The following is a 24,293-nucleotide window of genomic DNA, read 5'->3' as shown; positions in this document are numbered from 1 at the left end:
TAGTGCAACGTAAATTAACTACAACAACCAACTTTGACCTAAAAATCAGTCGAAAGAAGTGAGCTGGAAGTCTTACGACGAATTTTTATCCCTAGCGCCATCTGCGCTTAGTTTTATGCATTCAACAAACCATACATTGAGTGTACAAAAATAGGCAGCTAAAAGTTTTCGCAATATCCAATTTTAATAATATTTTTAATATTATTTAATTTAACCAAAATATTTAGGTTTTGTGCAGGTGATAGAGAAGGTTTAAGAATATCTTGAACAGTGTAGTTCTGAAGGTAAATAAAGAACAATCGGTAATCACCTATTTGTTTAATATTTTGCTGTTATTATCCCTCAATTTCTCCCCTGGGTAAGATTGTATCGAAATATTCTACGTGCTATTCTTCCATTGAATAATTTGAGTGTTATAAATTTTTTGATACGGATACTAACACTCTATGATGTCAATATGTTTAGCTTTAATTATTCACTAACACAATATTAAATGAAAACAGTGTTAAAGATTTAATTATTCATTTTGTATACATCATGACAAATGGATCAAATGTTGTGCTTAAATAGCAATTTAGTTGAAAATTGCTAAGTATTTTAAGTTTGGCAAATTGGGATTGATGTCAATATGTTTAGCTTTAATTATTCACTATCACGATATTAAATGAAAACAGTTTTAAAGATTTAATTGTTCATTTTGTATACATTATGACAAATGGATCAAATGTTGTGCTTAAATAGCAATTTAGTTGAAAATTGCTAAGTATTTTAAGTTTGGCAAATTGGGATTGATGTCAATATGTTTAGCTTTAATTATTCACTATCACGATATTAAATGAAAACAGTGTTAAAGATTTAATTGTTCATTTTGTATACATTATGACAAATGGATCAAATGTTGTGCTTAAATAGCAATTTAGTTGAAAATTGCTAAGTATTTTAAGTTTGGCAAATTACCTAGCTTATACATTAAAAAACATAAAGGGGATAAAGAAAAACATCGAGAACTTAGCTCTTACAAAATAAGCAACAATTTATTATATGAAGAATTAAATATTTTAAGTATTTTTCATAGTAAATGCATTGAGTATTTCCTTTAAACTAGGATAAGGACATGCATAATTATGATATTTTACTTCCTTATTTTTACTAGAAGTTTGAAAAATGTTAGGGATAATGGTTGCATAATCATCCTATTAAAGAAAAAAATTAGATCTAAGTTTATAATTCAATTGAAGTATAACGGTATTATCAATAAAACATGGTACGTAGTGTTTTTAAAAGGTGCTTCAAGGTACTTAAGTTTGATTTTCATTTTTTAGAAGCCCTTAAAGGTGCTTTTTTCATTGGGGTTTATTAAAATGTGCTTAATCTTCTCTTTTTGAAAATGAGATTTTTTTTTTCCTTTACCATGTCGATTTTCACCATGTATAATATAAAAGTGTGGTTTTCACATTGTTCTATTCCACGTTTTCGCAATTCATTCCGCTACAAACCACTTCAGCGTGTCATCGGTCGGTAGCGTATGAAACCTCCAATCATTTTACATGTTTGATGAAACACGTGCAAGTCCACATGTGTGTCTACTCACCTGGGTTCGGTGAGATTCTAGCACCCTCATGTGCAACTCTGCTGCATTTTGCAAGATATTCTCTATTTCAGGCTTTATTTTCCACCTTCTGAAATCGAACTGAAAAATCTTTGGTTTTTTTTATGTTGATTAATGTAATCAAGAAAAAATTTCTTTGTCTGAAACTACTTATTTCATCATGATCATGTAAAATCCTTGAAAGTTATTTTGCATTTTGTTAATGTGTATAGTACTTAAAAATATTTTTTGAGTGCTTAAAAAGTCCTTATTTTTTGTTGAAATATTTGACTACACATCCTGTAAAGGAAATAAATACTGTTTTTATGTAATTTATAATCCATACTGAATTTCAGATAAAACAGATTTGTACGACCACAATCTAAGGCATCATGATCTTGCTAAAGAGAATACTACTTTCATGTTTACTTCTGATTTCAGTCATAGCTGAGGAAGAAGGTAATATGTTTGTTTTTTTTTTGGTCTTTATTTATCATTACCTAATGTAGTAATATTTTTCATATTTTCTTGCTATTCTTTAAAAAAAATAGAACTTGTCTTTATGAAATTATATTTTTTATTGAAACTTTTTAATGTTTCCCTTCTCTATCTGTTGTATGTTTTTGCTCACAAAATATAATATTTGGCATTAGAAATAATGAAAATCAAAGTTTTCGCATGAAAAATTGTGTGGTATAAATTTAATATGGTATGGATTTCTATTGAAATTTACCTGATTTTTATCAGATTTTTTTTTTCTTTCTGAAATTGGGTGGGAACCCTGAAAGTTTTCTACTATTGTTAAAAAAGAAAAAATTTTTGCCTCTTCAATGAAAGTTTATCTCTTTAGAATACCCGAGAGGAAAAAAATATGATTCATTATTACGCCTTTTCCTTCCAATGCAAACACAATTTAAAATCACATTCACATGCTTTAAAATAACATATCAGGATTCCTATTAAAAGATTTAAGATCGCACATTGTGTTTCGTATCTTCATAATTTTATATCAAATATCATGTTTTGTATTCATGCGATTTAAGAGTCAATACTATGAATCGTGTCCAAGGGATTATACATCGGAATTCACACAATTTTAAAAGGAAGCATTGAGATTCATATTAACAAAATTTTAAACTCAAATATTTAGATTCATATTCATGTCTTTTTGAAATCAAATATCAAAATTCATATTTACGCGATTTTGAAATGAAACACCAAGATTCATATTCACTCAATTTGAAAATTAATTGTTGAGATTCCTATTCATGTGATTTAAGAATCACACATTGAGATCCATATTCACATATTTTAAACAAATAAATAAATTTTGCATCCATATTTTTATTAAAATGTTGATACACTACAAACACGTCCTACAAACACTTTTTTCTTCCTCAAATTTCAGGTAATTTTTTTTCCAATTATTTAAAATTTGTTTTTGCATGTAATACTTTTGGATTTTTATTTTCAACTTTTTTGGTTATTTACCATACTCTTTTCTGTAGTATAAAACAATAGAATTCTATTAAAATTAACATTTTTTTTAAAAAATTTGAGATTGAACTAGCTATAAGAGTAAATCAATACGTCCAGAAAGTTTTTTAACTCAGATTTTATGTTTGCAGAAAGTCTGGTACCAAAATTATATCCTCAATTTGTGTTGTGAGATATTTTGCATTGTATTACAGTTAAAAGTAATTAAGTTTGAAAAAAGTTATAGACCACAATTGATTCTGTAGACAGAGAAAACATCTTCAATCTTTTAAGTTTTAACAGAAATTTCCAATTTTTAGCTGGATATGTATTAAATGAAACTGTTTCAATTAGAAATTGGTAATTATAAAAAAATATCTTATCCTTTATGAGGTCATCAAAAATTATTAATCACCTTGGTGTTGTTTGTATATTAATTCTCATATCCTTTATGAGGTCATCAAAAATCATTAATCACCTTGGTACTGTTTGCATATTAATTCTCGATTTTTTAAAGCATATTATCAATTGTAAGTTATATTTACTGTTTTTATTTTTATATTCCCTTTACGGTCCTATATGTCTATGAGATATTTAAAAAAATATACATCCTGTTTTTTTTTTAATTATTTTGTTTTCCAATTCTATATATTTTTCTTGTGTTGGTTATATAATAATCTATCATTACCAGGATTTAAAACAAATCATAATTAAAGATATTTTAAATTTTTGGTCATCGAAGTGGTTCGCAATGAAAAAATCCTAGCAGTTTTTTTGGGTTTAGGAAAGGGTTAGGCTTTCCTAGTGACTAGGTCTTTCTTAATAATCCGAGAAATTTGAAATTACAAGAAAACCATTTAAAAAAATCTTATTTATATATCAGGGGTCTGTCCAGGCCAAATTTACTACCATTTAGCGGTACCTTCACAAATTCAACTTTAAGAAAAACGGTAGTTTCATAAAATACTTTTTCTTTAAAAAAAAATTTTCTATTCCGTAAGAAACGGTAAATCCATATTTTTACCATATTTTTGTGTTGATTTTTTAATATAATTTCTAATTTTCACAAATTATATCTAAAATTTCACAAAATAGGTATCTCTTAGAAAGACAGACCCCTGTATATGTAATTATTTAAATATTTTTATATTAGCCTGACCCTTTATTGAATTCAGCATTTATTTTGTTCTCTTGGGGGCGATGTCAATTTTGTTGCATAGTAGAGTCCCGATTATCCGAGTTAATGTGAACTGTGACTAACTCGGCTAACCACAAAACTCGGTTAAAGCGAAGAGTTTAAAAAAAGAAAGAAAATAGTAGGTATAAATGTAATATATTTAACAAATACAAAATTTATATGAGTACACCGCATACAATTCATATTATAATTAAAAAGCATACTTAAAAACACTTAAAGATCATATTTTACGAGAATGAAAGGGTTTTTACTTAAAAAGGTCCTTAATAGTTTTTTTTTTTTTTACATTACTTTTTCTGTAGCAATGTTTCGGGATTTTTTTAGGGATAACAGGAAGGCCGTTGTTGCCTTTTTTTGTTGCTCTATATTCTATAGCATTTTCGATGGCTTTTAGTCCATCTGTATGAAAGATTCTTATATGTCTATTTTCATCATCTTTGTAAGATTCATTTTCATTATTGATGATATTAACGATCATTTCATAGGTAATCACTTGTTGTCTGTCTGCTTGTTTTCCTGAGTGTTTGGAAAATAAGATTCAGAATTTTTTCAGGTAGTTTCAAAAAAAATAAATAAGCTAGAACGGAAAAAAGAATCATTAAAATATATTTTAGATCTCGGTTAAAGCAGAAACTCAGATAATCAGAACTCTATTGTATTATTCAAGGTAAGAAATATGTTTTCCATTGTTATACAGTAAGCTCTCACTACTACGATATCCGATAAAACAGTAACTCCTGCTGTTTACAATAATGTTTTGTGGTTCCAACGAACTTACATATGAATTAATGTTTTCCACCTCTCAATATTGCGATATTCTCTGACACAATGAACCCCTGTGAAACAATATATTTTTTTTACATTTCTACCTTATTTTCTCCATTTATTATTGGTTTTCAAATAACGTTAAAAATCTTATTTCATTCCATTTTGCTATATTTTTGGTCTTTTCTAACAAGAGAAATCTCATTCTTACTTAATCTCATTCTTACTTATCTCATTCTCCTTAAAGTACATAGACCACCCCAAGACCTTCCATTCTTACAATTGCCTCCCTCATCTCTTAAGAAGTCACAGATGTAACATTCCTATCTGATTTCATATCTAACCTTAATTACCACTCTGCAAATTAAATTTTTATGTAATATATAAATAGATTTATAGTTAATACCCATATAACATTAAAATTAACAACAAAAAAAATCCTATTGTGTCCCCAAAGTATGTAGACCCTCAATATAATAATATATCCCTCTACAACAATATATTTATTTGGTCCCGAAAATATTATTATAACGAGGTTTTATTGCATAATGTTTGAACTGCCCAAAAGTTAATATTGATTAAGTTTTTTGCATTTATTTTGTGCAGATTTGGAGAGTGATGTCACTACTGTTGAGTTCAGTACGCACCACTCCGAGAGGCCTATTGAGAATGCGGTGAACGCCAGCATCGTGACTCCCGAAGAGATCGAGCCACCCGTGTCTTACGAGAAGGAACGACTGGCTGCCCTCAAAGGATCCAACATCACAGACATTGAAAAGATTTTAAACAATATTACAGATCCAATGATGCCAGAAGCAGAACTTAATGCCACAGCCAATGCTACAACAGAAACAAAAAACAAAATTAAAGTAGAATGCACTCCCAGAGTCATTTCTGAAAATGAGGTAATCCTTGGTTCTTTTTTCATAACAAAATTAACTTAATATTTTTACATGACAATGTTGTACACAGAGGTGAGATTCAGCTCATATACACTATACTGACTCGTATAGATTCTTAAAACTGCCGCATATTGATTCCTTAGATTTTATATATCAGTTACAATTTTCAGAATTTTGAACCTGCTACATACCTGAATTCATTTTTTCTGTGTACTGGTTAAAATTATTTGAATTTTTAACTTTCTATTTACTTAAATTTATTCCTTCTGATAATTTTGAAATTTATTAAAAATTTTATTGATAATTCAAGAATTTGGAAATTTCCTTTATTTCAAACTTTTTACAAACCCAAATTTATTAATTCTGCATACTGGTTGAAATTTTTTGAATTTTGAATCTTCTGTGCACCTGAATTTATTATTCTTTTTTTAACTGGTTAAAATTTACTGGATTTTAAACCAGTAATTAAAAATATACAAATTATTTGAAAATTGTATAAAGTTAATTCTACAGTTATTACTAAAAATTTAAGAATGAAATTTATTTCAGTTAATCTCAGTAACTATCTGTTTTTTTCCCCTGCTATTACAGAAACTTTATATGATACTCCCGCTCAGAAAACTTCTCTGGACCATTTTATTAAATGTAAATAGTCAAACTTCAATATTGCAAACTCAATACATGACACTTACAATTTCATGATCAAAAATTTGAAGTTTCAGAAATTGGGTATGAAATATTTTCTTTTAAAACTTGGTCAAACTATTAGTTATACCATTATTTTAAATATTGTACAGTATGTATTTATTATTATTTTTTTTTTTTTAAAAAAGCGTCTTATTCTTAGAGATTCTTCCCACTAACTAGTGAGCTTAAGGGACGGCTGAGACATTTAATTTAGAAGCATTAAAAAAATCTGATAATGATAATTTAACAGTTATAAAATTAAAAAAATTAGGTGTAAATACATTTATTAACTTGAAGGATTTAAGTACTGCAATTATTTTATTTTATTAAAAAAAATCTTTAACATTTTTTTTTCAATTGTTGCTTTTTAGTTTTAATTTATTTAAAAATGATGTATAATGAAGCTTTGAAATTAATAATTTGAACTAAATGGCAATTATAAATTTTTTAAAAAGTTGTTTTAATATTTGGTATAACTTTAAAAAAAAAAATTATTTCTCTTGGGTTGGAAGGAACAAATTTCTTCTAAGTCGGTTTGTCTTCTGGTGGAAGAAACTTTCTTCCTTTGTATGTGCACATCATTTTTACATTCTGACAACTTTTTTTAATCTGTTGGTCAAATATTAACTTATTTTTGTTTTAAAAAATGCTTCATAAAATACGAAAATTCTTTACAACTTGATGTTCTCCAAAAGTTTTTAAATTTTTCAGAATTCAAAAAGAAAAAACATTTTGGGTATTCATTAACATTTCATGAAATCAATGGTTGTTAAGTGCATTCGACTCATTTATCACGAATGTGTCAGACAATTTTTTATGATATGCAAAAATTTATGACATCGAAATATGTGATATCTAGGTTCAACTTTGCTTTAAAAATTTCTAATGTAGGATATTTATGTTCCATACAATTCTAAACTTAAGTTCTTTTTTTTAAAAAGTATTTAGCTTTTAATTCTTACGCAATTTTTTCCTTGTAATTTTTTTCCATGTTAGTTTAAGAAAAAAATTTAAAATGTGACCAGCATTGAATTAATTTTAGAATGTATAGAATCTCATTACTGATTGTACAGCAATAGGATTCTTATTTCATATTAAGATTCATATTGCGCAAAAGTTATTTCCTTCTTCGCATTTTGTAAATACTCATCACCGTAGAAAAATTAATTAAAAATCATGGAATCTATAGTAGTAATTGCCGAAAAAAAGAGCGGCGATAAAATCACGTGAATTGGACTCCTCAAATGTGTGTTTTATTTCGAAATTAGGTTGTTGTGATAAATAATATTGTATACAAAATATCAGATTTAAAAACTATGGAGAAATCAATATCAATAACTGCCAAAAATTAGATAGAATCATTACCTTAAAAAGTATATACTCAAATACAGGATTTGAATTTTCCATTTTGTTTCAAATAAATCGGGAAAATCAATATGAATAACTACCAGAAATACAATTGGAACATTGCATCGATTTACGATACTATTGACATAAACTGATCACATAAAAAAGTTATTACCAAAAGGCATGATTCAAATATTACGTGTTTATTTCTAAAGAAAAGTATTATTTTTTACTTTTCAAAATAAAACTCATTCTGCAAGAACTCTGTAATGTTTTGCAACAATGCCGCTGTGATTCTGCCACAGGGTTAATCTTAGTACATTATACCATATATAATTTGTAATTGCAAGTCTGTTTTAAAACTCAAAATATTCCAATTCTAGAATAATAAAGATTTGGTAACTAGGTTTAATAGAACAGTGAATAAAAATGAAAAAATATTGAATAAATAAGAAAAAAAGAGAAATATCACTTTTCTATCTGAAAGAATAAATTATCTGTTTTAATCTTTGCAGACTGTTCAAGTCGTCTTGGCTAACTCATCCACATTGCTTAAAGTGCTCTCACCTAATACTAATAAGAACACTACAGCAGGGGAGTGCATCGTTGTCCTATTCTTCTCTCGACAGTGCGTCTTCTCTGCCAGGATGGCTCCCCACTATAATGCTCTGGCGAGGGTGTTCCCAGACATCACATTTTATGCTGTGGATATCATGGAAACTGGAAAGTAAATAGCCTCTTTTTTTTATTTTTTAAAATATTGTGTTTTGTGCCTGATAAAACCAGTCGCAAAATGTACAAAAAAAATAATTATTACCTTAAACATTCTTAAATGTTCCTTTATTGAAATTGCCACTAGGATTCAACCAATCATGTTCTGAATTTGCACTTTTTCAAAATTTGCATTGATTGAAGAGAGATAAGATTAATAAAGATTAATAGGTTTTTGTGGTAATCTTATTAGTTTTATTTTGAAATCAAGAAGCAGGGGTCTGTTTGGAAGAAATTTGGGTCCATTAACGGACCCTTCACAAAATATCTTTTCTTGAAAACGGACCCTTCACAAAATATTTGACTTAAAATCGTACCCTTCACAAAATAATTTATCTTTTAATCGGACCCTTCACAAATTTGTTTATCTTCATTATTGTTTTGTTAATTGAATAAACCCTTCCCAGGAAGAAGGTGAAAGAAAGACAGATGTAAACGAATTAAGTTTTGTCTTCAGAAGACGCTTCTTCCATTATTCGTCCAAAAGGAATATTCTGCATACAGCAGTATAGGCTAAATAACAAATATTTGTATGTTGCATCTCTAATTTAGTAGCAGCAATTGCTGTTTATTTTTGAAAATTTAATTTTTTTTAGTTGTAATTTTACAGTGTTGAGCATTATTTTGTATGTCTTTACAATTTAAAAACTCCTGGAAATTTTTTTTTTTTTGCAATAATAGGACCCTAATTCACAAAAACAGGATCCTGGTTGAAGGAATGTGAATTAGCGTTTATTTTATATTCACAAATTACGAGTAATTTTTTCACGATTTTACAAAAACGGACCTTTCACAAAATGTCTGGACAAACCGCTGAGAAACAGATCTTTGGGAAATAAAAATTTCATATAATTATTTCCATAGAAATGATTATTAATGTAATGAAACATTCTTAAATGTTCCTTTATTGAAATTATCATCGGATGCAACAAATTGTGTTTTGTATTTGCGCTTTTTCATAATTTTCATTGATTGCAGAGAGGTAAGACATACTTGTCGGTTAAAAATAAAATTGATAAATATTAATAGGTGTTTGTGGTAATCTTATTAATTTTATTTTTAAATGAAGAAGCGGAACTTAGGGAAGTAAAAGGTTCATAGCAGAATAAGGAAAAAGTAAAGCAGAGAAATTCAAATGTGTTGATGAGTAAAAGCTATGTCTGCTATTCGATTTATACAAGAATTTATATTGAATAAATTGTAGAAAATAACAGCTAAAAGCAAGAGGAAAAATTAAAGCTAATAATTGAATGTTGTATTTTACTTTTAAGATATTATATGTTTAATATAAATTTTAAGACAATATTAAAAAGGATAATTCAAAGACTAAGTACTGCAAAAATCAGAAATTGTCACGTTAATTGCCCAGCACTATTACGGAAGACAAATTCAAATATTTGAAATAGATATTTGTTCTTCAAATTTGCACTTAAAATATTGGGGCTGGTAATTTGTACTTAATGTAGGTGATTGATATAAAGTTTGAGATCTTTTATGTTATATTTTTCTGTGCTAAAAAGTATTTAAAAAAAGGTTTTATTCTTAAATTTTTATTTCTCAAGAAATATTTTGGCCAATTCTGTTTAAATTTTGGACTGCTGCAACTTTCAAAAGTTTAAAATGATTTATAAATTTTTGCGAAACCAGGGGTCTGTCCAGACATTTTGTAAGAGGTCCTGTATTTGGAAAATTGTGAAAAAATTACTTGTAATTTGTGAATATAAAATAAGCGTTAAGTCACATTCTTTTAAACAGAATCCTGTTTTGTGAATTTGTGCAAATAGGGTCCTGTTATTGCAAAAAAACCTTTTCAAGGAGTTTTTAAATTGTAAATGCATACAAGATTATGCTCAACACTGTAAAATTACAATTAAAAAAAAGAATTAAATTTTCAAAAATAATCAGCTATTGCTACTACTAAATTAGAAATGCAACATACTAATATTTGGTATTTAGCCTATACTGCACAATACAGAATATTCATTTTGGACGAATAATGGAAACAAAATCACTCACATTTTTAAAAATTTCAATAGATATATTTAATAACATTTACATTATAATAACATTTACATTATTTGAATAACATTGACATTTTTATTATAATTTCAATTGACATTAGTTTTTTTAAAAAATTGATGTAATTTAATTTTTATTTACATAATATTTTATCAATTAATTTTATGAATAATATATTGCTCAATTATTTATTTACAAAAAAATATCATTTAATATCAATAAGAATGTACACACGATATGTACATGATAAGAATGTACACACGATGTACATATTTTCTTAGAATACTACATTTGGAGTTTATAAAATTTTATTGACTTCGAAGAGGTTAAGGTACATAATATAAATGAAATGAGATCAAACTTAGCCTTAGAATTAAAGCAGAAAAACATGATTAACGAAATATTATAGTAATATGCGTTGATTGCCAGTAGATTTGAAAATATCTATTAATAGCTGAACACTCAGCATCAGTAAATTTTTCCTGCCCATTTACAATAATACGCAAATGTCTTTCGAGTGTCTCTTGTGAAGGGTCCGATTAAAAGATAAATTATTTTGTGAAGGGTCCGTTTTTAAGCTAAAATATTTTGTTGAGGGTCCATTTTCATGAAAAGATACAATTTTGTGAAGGGTTCGTTAAAGGACCCAAATTTCTTTTAAACAGACTCCTGAAAACTGTTTAAGATTATTCAAATAAAAATTACAAGTAATAAATTCCAAAAATTAATTTTCCATGTATATTATCTTGGGATAAACTAGTATAATAAAATTATTTGATTATCTTTAACAGTTACAGACCTATGGGGAAATAGACAGAAAGTGAAATTAATCTTAAAAAGACTGAACTTAACTGTAGGGACCATATTTTCTAGTTACTGACTTTCTCCCCTCAACATTTAGACATTTTACCTTATTTAAGGTTAGTCACTAAAATTATGAAGATTGCATCCTAGTATGTACAAATCCAATCATTAAATTAAAAAAAATTTGAAGTGCTTGCTGATTTAATTAAACCTGCCAAGTCTCCTTATTTTAACCAAGATTCCTGTATTTTACGATTATATCTTGTTTACCCATGTATTCTCAAAATCCTCCATATTTGTTGAAGAAAATTTTTTTTAAAAATAAATTTTGCCGATTAAATATCCTCTGGTGGCAAAAATACTTATCTTATTCCTCAACAGATTGTGCTAATTGCCATTACTGCAGTATGTTGAGTGTTTATAGTTTAAGTAATTATAAATGGTTTAAAAATGTCTTTAGAATAAGATTTATATACATATTTTTTACTTCACTAAATGTATGTACTTATATTACTTTTAATTTCTCTTTTTGACTTACATTATGCCTGGTGTATCAAAACTTTACTTGTATCCTAAAAAATATTGCTTGTAAAATCTCCGTTATTTTATTTCTTCAATGTTGGCAGGTATGTTTTGAGCACTGTATATCTCGCCAGTTTACATAACATTGTCTATAATTAGGGGTTTTATTCACTAATCCTTGGATAATACTTTAGGGAACTTTTTAAATGGATTGTTATGTGAAGTTGTGTTTAATTAATGGCCGCTTGATTTACAAATTATAAAATAAGAAAGGGAAGGTGGTGGCATAAGAGTCTTAAGCGAATGAAATCTTAGTCTCAACTGCCGAGTTCAGCAAACTGAGGATAGATGGCATTGTAGGAGGAGGTTACATAACTGTAATATTCATTCATAATTTTATTAATATTCGCAGTTGTTATGCTTTTTTAAAGAAGTAACAATTCAAATATGTCTAGATTTAAAATTATTCAATCGTACTCCAAGTATAAACTGTTGTTGCACAACTGATACAGACCAAACTATTGCGACCCTATTCCCCAAATTGTGGCTACCCCCTATATTTTGGGGATCAGAAATTTGATTCCATCAAGAAAAGGTTATGTTTATTCAGAGAAAGTACGAGTCTGATATCATAAAAGATATTGTCTGCGCTTATTAATTAATATATTTGAGCCATTAAGATTGAGTCTTAGAACTAGAAGATCCGATCATTAGATCCAAAGTTATTCAGTGTGTTGTTTTTGCATTGTTTATATTAAATATGTATATTTGTTTTGTTTGATGTGATAATAAAAAAGCGTTTGTTTCTAGTTTGTATATACGCTATGGATTAGTGTATGTTCCAAATATCATGCTGTTCCACAATTCTAAACCACATGGAAGATTTAATGAAAGTGTGATAAATCTGGAGGAGTTGGTGGATTTCATTAAATATTTTACAGGTAAAACTTATTCATATTGATTGATTGTCCTTTTAGTTTGATCTTTTTGAAATTACTTTTTTGATTTACAGCATACTCTGTATTATAACAATTGATCCAAAATGGTGTTAACCTGGTTATAATTTGGCAGCATAAGGAGGACTGTCAGGAATATATAAAATTGTTGGGCAGTTGTTTGCTTTTAATTGTGAAGGGGCAACAAGGGACAGGGCATTTGTACCGGGATTGAAAAGTTTCTGGGTTTTTTGTGTTCTTTTTTTTTAAAAAAACCTTATAAAGAAATGAGAGATTCCAATGGAAAGAAAAATTATTATGAAAAAAATATCTATAGCCTAAACTTTGCTTCACCACATTTTTTTTCTTTTTGCTTTAAATGTTTTAAGTTTATTGAACTGTATCTGTAACTTAAAAAATTGCATTTTTAATTTCTTTATCAGTTTTAGTAAAGTATTTAATATCTAATCATTAAAAGACAAATTTCCCTTCATTATTCAATAATGTAAGTTTGATTATTCCTAAATAAAGTGAGATAATTTATCATGTTTCTTAAGCTATCTTCATCAGTCTCCTGTATGTTAATTTTTTTTTTAAATATCTCCTTTTTTATTTTGTTTAAAAGCTTTACTATCCTATTTGGAGAATTTTTTTCAAATTTCCTTCTTAAATTGAACACAGTGGGCCAATTTGAGACAGTTTAAAACTCAGTTTGAAAAAATTTCAAGTCATTTGGTGTATCTTCCATTATATTAAATATTTCACTAAATTTAGCTTTGGAAAAAGTAAGTTTCTTCTAGAAGAATGCTGAGTTTAAATTTTAATGACTGCACAAATATTTTGCTTTACTTTTGATAGAGTAATGATATTGAAAAAAATGTAGTTATTTGAATATGTCATTATAATTTTTTGAAATAATTCTAGTAGCTGTAATATTTTAAATTGCAATTATATTCGCTAAAATTATAGACATTTATACTCTTCTCCTAATATTTAATAATCTAATTCCTATATATTTAGTAAAAAATAATATTTCTATATTATAGAGTAGTAACTGTACTTGATAAAAATATCTATGTAAATAATTATTATTTAATCAATATTAATCACATTCATTATTAAAGAAAAACACTTTAAATGCACGTAAAAATAAAATGAATTAGCCTATAACTTCACTTTTATAGTCATTGTATAATTTTTTAATTATGATCTTTGATAGATATGTTACATTTATTACACATTTTTTAAATGTAAACCTTTGGTTTTTATTCTAAATTTTCTCTTTCAGTGAGAGTGTAGGAATAAGTGTAATACTGTTTAAGGGTTGTTGTTGTTAACCTCTTAAATTTTAATTTCTGTTTCTGTGGGTTTTTCTTTTAAATACTTTTTAATAAATTTTACTTGCTAGGAAATTTTAAAAAAATAATGTGTAAAAAGTTATTAGGGAAATTTTAGCATGAAAGTCTGGAATCCAGAATACCTTTTCAGAACCTTTTGCCCTATAGAGAATTATGGATAGTTAGTTTCCTTACTAATTAGAGTAACTCATGCTAAAAATAAGAATTTTTGTCTAAATGTTATAAAATTCAGAGATAATTGTGCTCCAGAAAAAATCTGGATTTCCGGATTTTACGCTAATCTCAATCCAGAAATCCAAGGTCCAGAAGTTTCAAGAAATAATCGATTACATTTATGTATAAAAATTCTTGTATATTTTATTTAAAAATATTAGAACTAGAATTTGTACTTGGCATCTCTATCATTTGTAAATATTTTTTCTGGTGGAATAATAAATGTGATTAGAGATAAAAGTAAATTTATAAAAAATTATTCATTTAAATTATGCTGCATATAATTTATTTAGAATTTCATGTTGTGAAAACATCAATGATTTTAAATTTATGAAGACATTAATTTTTTTAAATGCGTCACTAATGATTTTACTCAAGAAATTTTCAGGATTTTTGAGTTGAGCTCACAATCACCTCTGTATCTTTTCATATTGCTTTAATTTTTGTTTTAATTGTTAACCTTTCTAAAATTAATGTTTGTATTCACATTTCTTACTATCCTATGAATTTTCATTGTAGGCTAAAAAATATTCCAAAATGTTGAACTTCTTATATCTATTCTACTTTATTATTTTATTTTCACTGCTATGTATAATAACATTTTTTGGGATAATTAGAATGACTTACACATATTTAAGATATTATTTGTTAAACTATTATAATTTTTTTTGAGAAAATATGAAAAGAAAATTGAAGTCAGATTTATAGTGGATCCTAATTTGCTGTGCAACAGATGTCAGTTTACATACTATCAAAAATGCTAGTGTATACTTACTTTATGTCTCATTTAAATTGTTTTGCATCTAATATTGATGAATTATTTTGCATTTTTATCATCATATAGTAATTAAGTGCCCAGTCATTTTTTTTAAGGTTAGAGAGCATTCTCTCTGGTAGTTCCCTTGTCATTTGAGGTGAAGTTTCAAGTTAAAGAACTCTTTATCGAACTCAGATGGAAAACCAGAATGATTTTTAAACTTGGCAGTTTTTTCAATTATGGCACCCTATCCATACACAACAGTTATGTCATGAGCAGCTTTCCTGGCCTTTAAAACCTAATGAATAAAACAAAAAGACATTTATAATCCAGAAGAACAAAGAACAAACCATTTTCTTCTAAATAATTGAAATTATTATGCCAGAGCCCCCAGATCAGGGGATAGAGCATTTGCCTTCCAATGAGGTGAACCAGGTTCGAATCCCAGCAAGTGGCTGATCGATAGGAATTCCGCATCCGGCTTGCGCCGACCACACTGCCGACGTGAAATATCCTCAGTGGTAGGCGGATCATGGGTTAGATTCCCCTTGCCGACAAGCTAACTGTGAAAGGTTCTCGTGGTCTTTCTCTCCGTGTAATGCAAATGCGAGTTTGTTCCATCAAAAAAATCCTCCACGAAGGCAAATTTCTCCCTATACTTGATCCAAGAGTTCCCTTGTCTTCTGGATTGGGTTCCAAATTACAAGGCTACGGAGTTGAACACTAGTAGTCGTAAACCCAAAATTGGGTCGCCTGTTCAACTACAGTTAAAAAAAATCATTATGCAAGTAGCATTTAATTACAAGTTTAATTTTTTAAGAAATGACAGGAACTTAGTTGCCCTCTCAATAATATAAACAGGGTGGCCACCCACCTGGAAGACCTGGAATTATCAGGGAATTTTTTATATAATGGAAAAATGAGGGAAATTTGGATAAAAACCTGGAAAAATCAAGGAATTTTAAAGAGAAGCTGGAAATTTTTTCTTAGATAATTGTTTTAATTTCACTAATTTAAATTATTTACTAATTTTCTTAATTGAAATTATTTAATCCATTATACCCACTTTTTTTAGACGGAAATGTATCGCCAGACAGTTGAAACATCATCAACTTTGCGATACTTTGCTTGCATAAAAATTTGCTCCATTACAGCTCTATTAAACTAAAATGCCACATAAAATTCTCCCACGGTTGCTAAACGAATGTAGAAACCTTTGACCACTATGGGACTGTGCAATTTAGGAAAGATTGTGGTGGAGGTGGAAGAAGGGATTAGTATATTAGCTTCTGTTTTCAAAGAAATCTATGAATTATTTTTTCTCAGCAAATCAACCAATCACACACTTTGTTTACAATCGCTAATAGCAATGTTTGTTGACAAATTGTTGCATTAATGCTAATTTTTTCTATTTCATTTTAACCTTTTATAACATATTTTAATTTTAAAAAAAGCGGGGTTTTTTAAGAACTAACTATATATTAATATTTAATTTTACTGTTTTGTTGATCAATATTTGATTTTTGATTCAAAATTCTAATTGTATACTTATCACATTATCGAAAGTTCGTAAATGTTGCTTGCTTTCCAGAGATGATATTTCCAAAACTGTTCCTCCTTTTTACCTTAAAAAGCTGACAAAGGCTAAGGAATGTATAGGAAACATATTAAATGATAAAATATATTTTAAATATAATATATGTATATATTTTTTTTTCATAAGTATTTAGTTTAAACTCAGATTTATTTGGACTTGAGATTTTTTCTTGTTTGTATTTATCAGTTTTTAACAGTAGTTTTATGCATTAATTTTTTGAAAAAATTAAGATACCTTATTATTAAGTAATTAATATTAGATTATTTCTTAATGTAACTAGTGTAGTGCTATGTTAAAGTGTAGTGTTATGTTAAAAGGGTCAATACTATGTATAGTTTCCAGAATTTTAATATATAGAATAGCTAAATTATTTTAGAATTTAAAATTTCTAATTTTCATTTTAAAATGTGAGAGGAACAATTTTTTTTAGGTGTTATATATGAATTTATCTTAAAATCTCAGATTCCTATTTTATCCGATAAGAAAGTGCAACATGAATTTTTTTAGAATTCTTTAAAACATACTTATCCCATACATAAACTTTTATTTAACATTCATATTTATTAATCTATGTATTCACATAGGTGTTTAAATTTTACTTATTTAATAATATTAATTTCGCATGCATTTCAAATAAATATAATTCAAATTTTTAAGAAATTTTTTAATTTAGAAACTTAATTCTTTAATGTATGCATGCATATTTAGTTATACAGCTTTTATTTTGGCAAATGTTACTGTTATCACTTTTTATAGAATAAAATTTGCATTTGACAGTCTAAATCAAAATTTTTTAAATTACCTTCATAGTAATATTCTATTTGTTGCAGTGAACGTAACATTCAAGTCATCCATATTTATCTCATAATTTGGTTGTAAATATGTTTTAAAACCTGTCAACTCTTTTGTTTATATAATTTTTTTTTTTTTTTTTTTTTTTTTTTTTTTTTTTTTTTACTTCCTATCATTTTAGTAAATTTACCAATTAATTTGAGCTATTTTAAAAACGTGTATCTAAAATGCTTTATAATTTTCACTAATTTATCTGACTTTATTCATGCTTCTCACATAACTTTTTAATTTGTTTTAAAATTCTCATAATTATTTACAATTAATAAGTTGTCTCAATATTATAAAAAAAATTTATTTAATATAATATACATATTTTAAGAAAAATTAAACATAAATTAGAAATAACTTTTTCCAAATAATAAAATTCACAAATTTCCGATTTCCAGATTATAAATACAATTTATATGGTAAATATTAAATACAAATTCTCTCTATCATATATACAAAAAGTTTTCATAATCATTTTCAATTAATAAGCTATTCCAATTAATATCATAAAAAGAGATTAATGTAATATTAATATATGCAACACTTTTTCTTGCCATGTCAGTGGTTAAATTCGACTCTATATTAATATATTCAAAGATTTAGTTCACCCACTTTTAACTACATGAGAAACTAGGAGAGCTAGTGGGAGACGAGGAGAGCTAGTGACGTCGTTGATGACGTAGGACTAACCCTGTCTATTAGGATGACATTGACCCAGCTATATGGTGCCGACGATAAAGTGATACATTAAGTGAAAAGTTTGATACATTAAACCCTACGACGTTTTTTTTTTTTTTTTTTTTGAAAAATAGAATGATAAAACATTATTTAGGAAATTCTTTTCCTCTAAGAAGTGACGATAGTTATTCTATCTCTTTGACAAAATGTTCGATTGGAGCATATATCAGGAAATGGCTTCGTCAAAAACGAAGTAAGTTTCGCGAAATGTGAGCATCAAATTTTTACAGTGTTGTTATAATCTGCAGCACCCATTGCCATGTTGGTGGGTTTCTGCTACCGAGTTCATTAGTTTTGTGTAATAATGTCGTGTTTACTTTAAAATTTCAATTCTTTTAGTATCTGCGTTTAAAAATTTAACGCATTTCGAAAATTAACGCAGACATTTAAAGTACTTTGTACATTTTGTAAATATTTCATAGTACTAAATTATTTACGAAATATTTACAAAAATAGCAAGAAAGAAGATAGTCGAGTAAAAAAACAAACCATTACATGTTTATGTTGAGAAAGAGCTAAAACTAATAATTAAATAGAAAGTACGAAGTATTTCCAACACTTTAAAGTACGAATTTAATTTAGCTTACCCTGTGTCGTAGGTTATACGTTAACACTAGGTTTCTTGAAAATGAATTTGCAAAGGCATGATAAAAATTAAGCACTTCTAATAGTCTGTCTCGCTTGATAGCATGAAGATCACAGTAAGTGAGAGCTCTGAGGTGGTTAATTTAACCGTTCATGGTAAGAATTTAATGATTTGAAACATTGTTAAACGGATCATGGGTGGTTAATTTAACCGTTCATGGTAAGAATTTAATTTAGCTTACCCTGTGTCGAAGGTTATACGTTAACACTAGGTTTCTTGAAAATGAATTTGCAAAGGCATGATGAAAATTAAACACTTCTAATAGTCTGTCTCGCTTGATAGCATGAAGATCACAGTAAGTGAGAGCTCTGAGGTGGTTAATTTAACCGTTCATGGTAAGAATTTAATGATTTGAAACATTGTTAAACGGATCATGGGTGGTTAATTTAACCGTTCATGGTAAGAATTTAATTTAGCTTACCCTGTGTCGTAGGTTATACGTTAACACTAGGTTTCTTGAAAATGAATTTGCAAAGGCATGATAAAAATTAAGCACTTCTAATAGTCTGTCTCGCTTGATAGCATGAAGATCACAGTAAGTGAGAGCTCTGACGTTTGCGCTCTCACTTACTGTGATCGAACGAAACTTAGTGTTTTAGTTCTGCACTGTACAAGACTTTAGTTAAAACAAAAACAAAAGCAATTAAGTATGTGTTTAGATTGGAATTCTTTAAATATTTGAATTGCAGATAAGAAAAAAAAGTATAAAATTTAAAGAATTTTATCTTTTTTTTCTATAGAGTATACAACAAAAAATTAGACAATTTTACATTTGTGCCATTTATTTTTGTATATTGAATCTCTTAAATTAATAATGCTAATTCAAAAAAACATTATTTAAAAATTTGAATTGAGATATTAGTTTAAAGAAAATATGATCTAATGCTTGATAGCATGAAGATCACAGTAAGTGAGAGCTCTGACGTTTGCGCTCTCACTTACTGTGATCGAACGAAACTTAGTGTTTTAGTTCTGCACTGTACAAGACTTTAGTTAAAACAAAAACAAAAGCAATTAAGTATGTGTTTAGATTGGAATTCTTTAAATATTTGAATTGCAGATAAGAAAAAAAAGTATAAAATTTAAAGAATTTTATCTTTTTTTTCTATAGAGTATACAACAAAAAATTAGACAATTTTACATTTGTGCCATTTATTTTTGTATATTGAATCTCTTAAATTAATAATGCTAATTCAAAAAAACATTATTTAAAAATTTGAATTGAGATATTAGTTTAAAGAAAATATGATCAATCAATTTTACAAAAAGCACTGTTAAGATAATACAGAATACAGTACAGCTTCATATTGAAATGTAAGTATAGTGGCTCATAAAAGTGTTGGTACACTTATGACTTTCAATGAAATAGGAAATAAAAATTCATTAATTAAAATGAATATTTGAGAATGGCTATTTAATAATAAAAAATATATTCTATTAGCAAAACTGCATGGAATATTTTAAAAACAAAGCAAAGGTTTATTTTTAAGAAATCAATCATCAAAAAGTATCAAAAACTTTATTGCACAAAAGTCATTGTACACTTTCAAAAAAATCTCTGCCTATTAGTAAATATTCTAAATTTTTCTAATTAGTAATATTTAGTAGGGTTTCCTTTCACATCTACAATAGCTTTTATAAGTTTGTAAATAAATGTAACTAGTTTTTTTTTGTCGACTGAAATTCGAGCAGAATATTTTTTATTAAATTTTACAGAAACTTTTACAACACTCATTTGTGAATTTATGAATTTTTCCACAAATTTTATAATTTTAATCTCTGATATGAAGTCCTTCTTTTAAGCATTTTATCACATATTGCACAGTGCAGTAGGACACATTAAACAAATTTTACAACATTGATTACTGATTTTCCTCCTATGATGACAATCAAATTTCAAATTTGGTCTTGTTTTGTTATGGCCATGAGCCGTTTTTAAATGATAAAAGAAAATATTACGGGGAAGCAAAAATTAAAATATAATTTTGCTATCACAAGCTTGATACTAAATTGCAAATAAATATATAAAAAATTAAATGAAAAATAATTAAAGAAATAAATTAAAGCAATAGACTATAAATTTAATTCTGAAATCGGAAAACATTTAAGTCATGGGGTAAAGTTTTTTTTTCTATTTGATTATTGATATCTTAAAAGTAAACTTTTGCTTTGTTTTTAAAATATTCCGTGCTGTTTTGCTAAGATTATATTATACATCTTATTATCAAATACCCATTCTGAAATATTCATTTTAATTAATGAATTTTTATTTCCTATTTCATTAAAAGTTATAAGTGAACGAACACTTGTAGGAGCCACTGTAATTATAAAAATTTATTAATATATAATCGCCTGAAACGGTTTTTCCTTTTTGCTTAATGAAAACATATTAAACAATACTTATCCAAGGTTTTATTGGTCCTTCTGTTTTTGCCATTTGCTAGGTACACTTTGAGCAAAAACTACTTAAAGTAACACATCAATAAAATGTATTCAATAAAAACAATATATTCTACAAGCTAAACGTATTTTCTACAAATGTCTTAATTTCTTAAAAATTAATGTTGTACCAAAACATTAAAAAATAAATAAAAAAATCTTGCCAAATTGTGAAAATAAATTATTTTTTCAAGATGGTATGTTTAAAAAATAACATTTTGAATAAAATATTTTATAATATAGACACTTTTCTTGTACACATTCTACACTTTATAAGAAAAGAAAAAACACAGACCTGGAAATTTAAAGATTTTTATCTGGAGAAATCAGGGAAATTTGAAATCTGGTTTGAGTGGCCACCCTGATAAAAATATCTGTAATATTTTAATTATATTACTTTAGCTATTGGCGATATGTTTCTCACACTTTTGTAATTGGATTAATAGAATATCTTCACCGTGCAAGATATATACAATTTAAGTTGGAATGTAAAAATTAGTTGACAGCATATTTTCTGGGTTTGTATTTTAGGTTTGGAACACAATGGTACTCTGAATGTGACGTCTGCGGATATGAGCGGCCCAGTTCCTTCGGTGCTTGTAAAGAAAGTTGATTACATATTGATATTTTCTTGGTTTTTCACTATCTTTTGTCTTGCTCTTACCTTTCTCAAGTCATCTTTCTGCAAACGCATGGTGGAATTCCTACGCAACACGTGGCACGAAGCGAACGCTGCCTCTCAGCACGAGCACGAAGAGTAGTCCTGTTTGTGATTCGCAGCATTGGACAATGCTGAGTTTAACTGTGATATTTCTATGTTTTTGGAAAAACTAGGTTGTTTTCAATTTTTTTTTATTGATCTTGTCATAGGCAGGCTATTGTAAATATCATGACAATTTAACAGGGTGCGTAGCGTTTTTAAAAAGTGCTTATTTTTTATTTATGTTATGTTAAGCCCTTAAAGGTGCTTTTTATATTCGGGGTTTGCAAAAGGTGCTTAATTTTTTATCTTTTAAAAATAGATTTTTTTTTCTTTGCCTAGGAGAATTGTCGTTCTAAATTACAAAAAATGCCTGGTTTTCTCAATTTTCTCTGCAATATTTACCAGAAACTAGTTACTTAATCTTGATTATGTTTTTGAAAATGTTTTCGAATTTTATTGATTTTATGTTTATAAATTAAAAACTTTGGCTAAAAATAATTTTTATTTGTGCACAGATCCTAATTATAATTATTATTTTTTTTGGAAGTGATAAGAAATATTTTTTGAGTGCTTATTATTTATTGAAAAATCTGGCTGCGCACCCTGTTTAATTCTCGTGCGTCAATAAGTTTGTTTTGTTTGTGAACATCTTCTTTTTGAGGGTGACCACAAAATTTGATGGAAAATAAGTTTGAGATATCTGGAAAGCCTAATTTTTTTAGATTTATTTCCAACTGTATTAGTGTAATAATATAAGTGTTTTGTAATATATTTATTATATCATAACTGAAAAATTAATTATTAAATTTACACCCCCGGTCCCTAGTTACACTAATCAGGGAAGTGTGATAAAATCAGTCTTGAAAGATTCTAAGTTTTTGTGATCACCTTTTTGACTTCTTTTTTTTTACTAAGTCTTATGTGATGTGTCTGCAGACTTAACTCTTATTCTGTTTAATCTGGCTGTAATTTTTTTTAAATGTACATTTCTGTTATCTTGTACATTTCTGCCATCTATGTAAATCTGGGTTTTGCATATCATCCTTCTAGATCTAGGAGCAGGGCATGTGATTTTTTTCGTGGAATTCCACGCATCTCAAGAACATTAATTCTCGGACTTCTGCAAATCAAAACTAATGATCCAGCAAAATTTTAACCTCAGTCTAAAATGTAACGTAAGAATTAGGTTCTACAATCCAAAGTTCAAATTTTGAATCAGGGTTTTTGAAATGTTTCCACGCACTTCCGCAATTTTGAATTATTTTTTAGTTTGTCGGATTTTCATAATTTTTAATATTTGAAACTGCCAAAATGCGCTAATATCGTCAATCATATTCATGCAATTTTATAACCCAATATCGCAGTTTGTATTTTTGCTTTCTTAAAACCCAATATCGCTATTCTGGTAAGAACTAAGCTTTCTCCTAAATTAATTTCTATTAAAGTGTGATATTCTAGGTAACTATACTATAAATCTTAGTTCAAAAAATTTTATTAAATATGGATAGTATATAAATTGATGTCTTGTTATCTAGTTTTCTCACACTTTTCAATTGTTTGCAACTTTCAGGGTTTTACTCTTTGTGTTACAGTCATCCCTGACTCATATATTTTTATGTAAAACTTTTAATTAATTTAGATTATTTTAATTGAGTTATGTAAAACATTGTTCTATGAATGTTGTTGGTGTCTCTGTGGTTCTGAGCTGTTGCTGTAAAGGGTTCAATACCATGTGGTGGCTTGACAGATTAATGTGTGTCAACATGTATGATGCATAATGCTGACCACACTGTAAATTGACCTCCTTGACTGACATTTTGTTGCAATGAATGCTGTATACTGGGTATCTCTGCACCTGGAAAGTCATGAATTTCGGTATTGAGCAAAATTTGTCCTGAAATGTCATGATTTTAACTATTTTTTTCTAAAAAAATCTTGGAGAGTCATGGAATTTAGGTTGCCGAAAAATCTAATTTTTAAAAGGGAAT

The 24,293-nt window shown here is 27.5% G+C and overlaps 1 protein-coding gene across 2 annotated transcripts; it reads left to right on the top strand.

Annotated features, from left to right (window-relative positions):
* Positions 1–153: 153 nt before the first annotated feature.
* Positions 154–22,415, top strand: bug (thioredoxin domain-containing protein bug). 2 transcript variants are annotated; one of them, XM_043050019.3, is made up of 6 exons: positions 154–302; positions 1,945–2,047; positions 5,634–5,932; positions 8,479–8,690; positions 12,890–13,020; positions 22,134–22,415. In XM_043050019.3, exons 2-6 carry the CDS (start codon positions 1,981–1,983, stop codon positions 22,361–22,363), a joined length of 939 nt encoding a protein of 312 aa, XP_042905953.2. In that variant the 5' UTR covers positions 154–302; positions 1,945–1,980; the 3' UTR covers positions 22,364–22,415. The 2 variants fall into 2 exon arrangements, with proteins under 2 accessions (XP_042905953.2, XP_042905954.2); XM_043050020.3 differs by having other exon boundaries at positions 160–284.
* Positions 22,416–24,293: the final 1,878 nt, after the last annotated feature.

This window comes from Parasteatoda tepidariorum, chromosome 4 (genome assembly GCF_982258835.1).
Source record: "Parasteatoda tepidariorum strain Cologne lab strain chromosome 4, Ptep-v5.0, whole genome shotgun sequence".
Lineage (NCBI taxonomy): Eukaryota > Metazoa > Arthropoda > Arachnida > Araneae > Theridiidae > Parasteatoda > Parasteatoda tepidariorum.
Note: the sequence above shows the minus strand (reverse complement) of the source record. Positions and strands in the feature narration are given on the sequence as shown.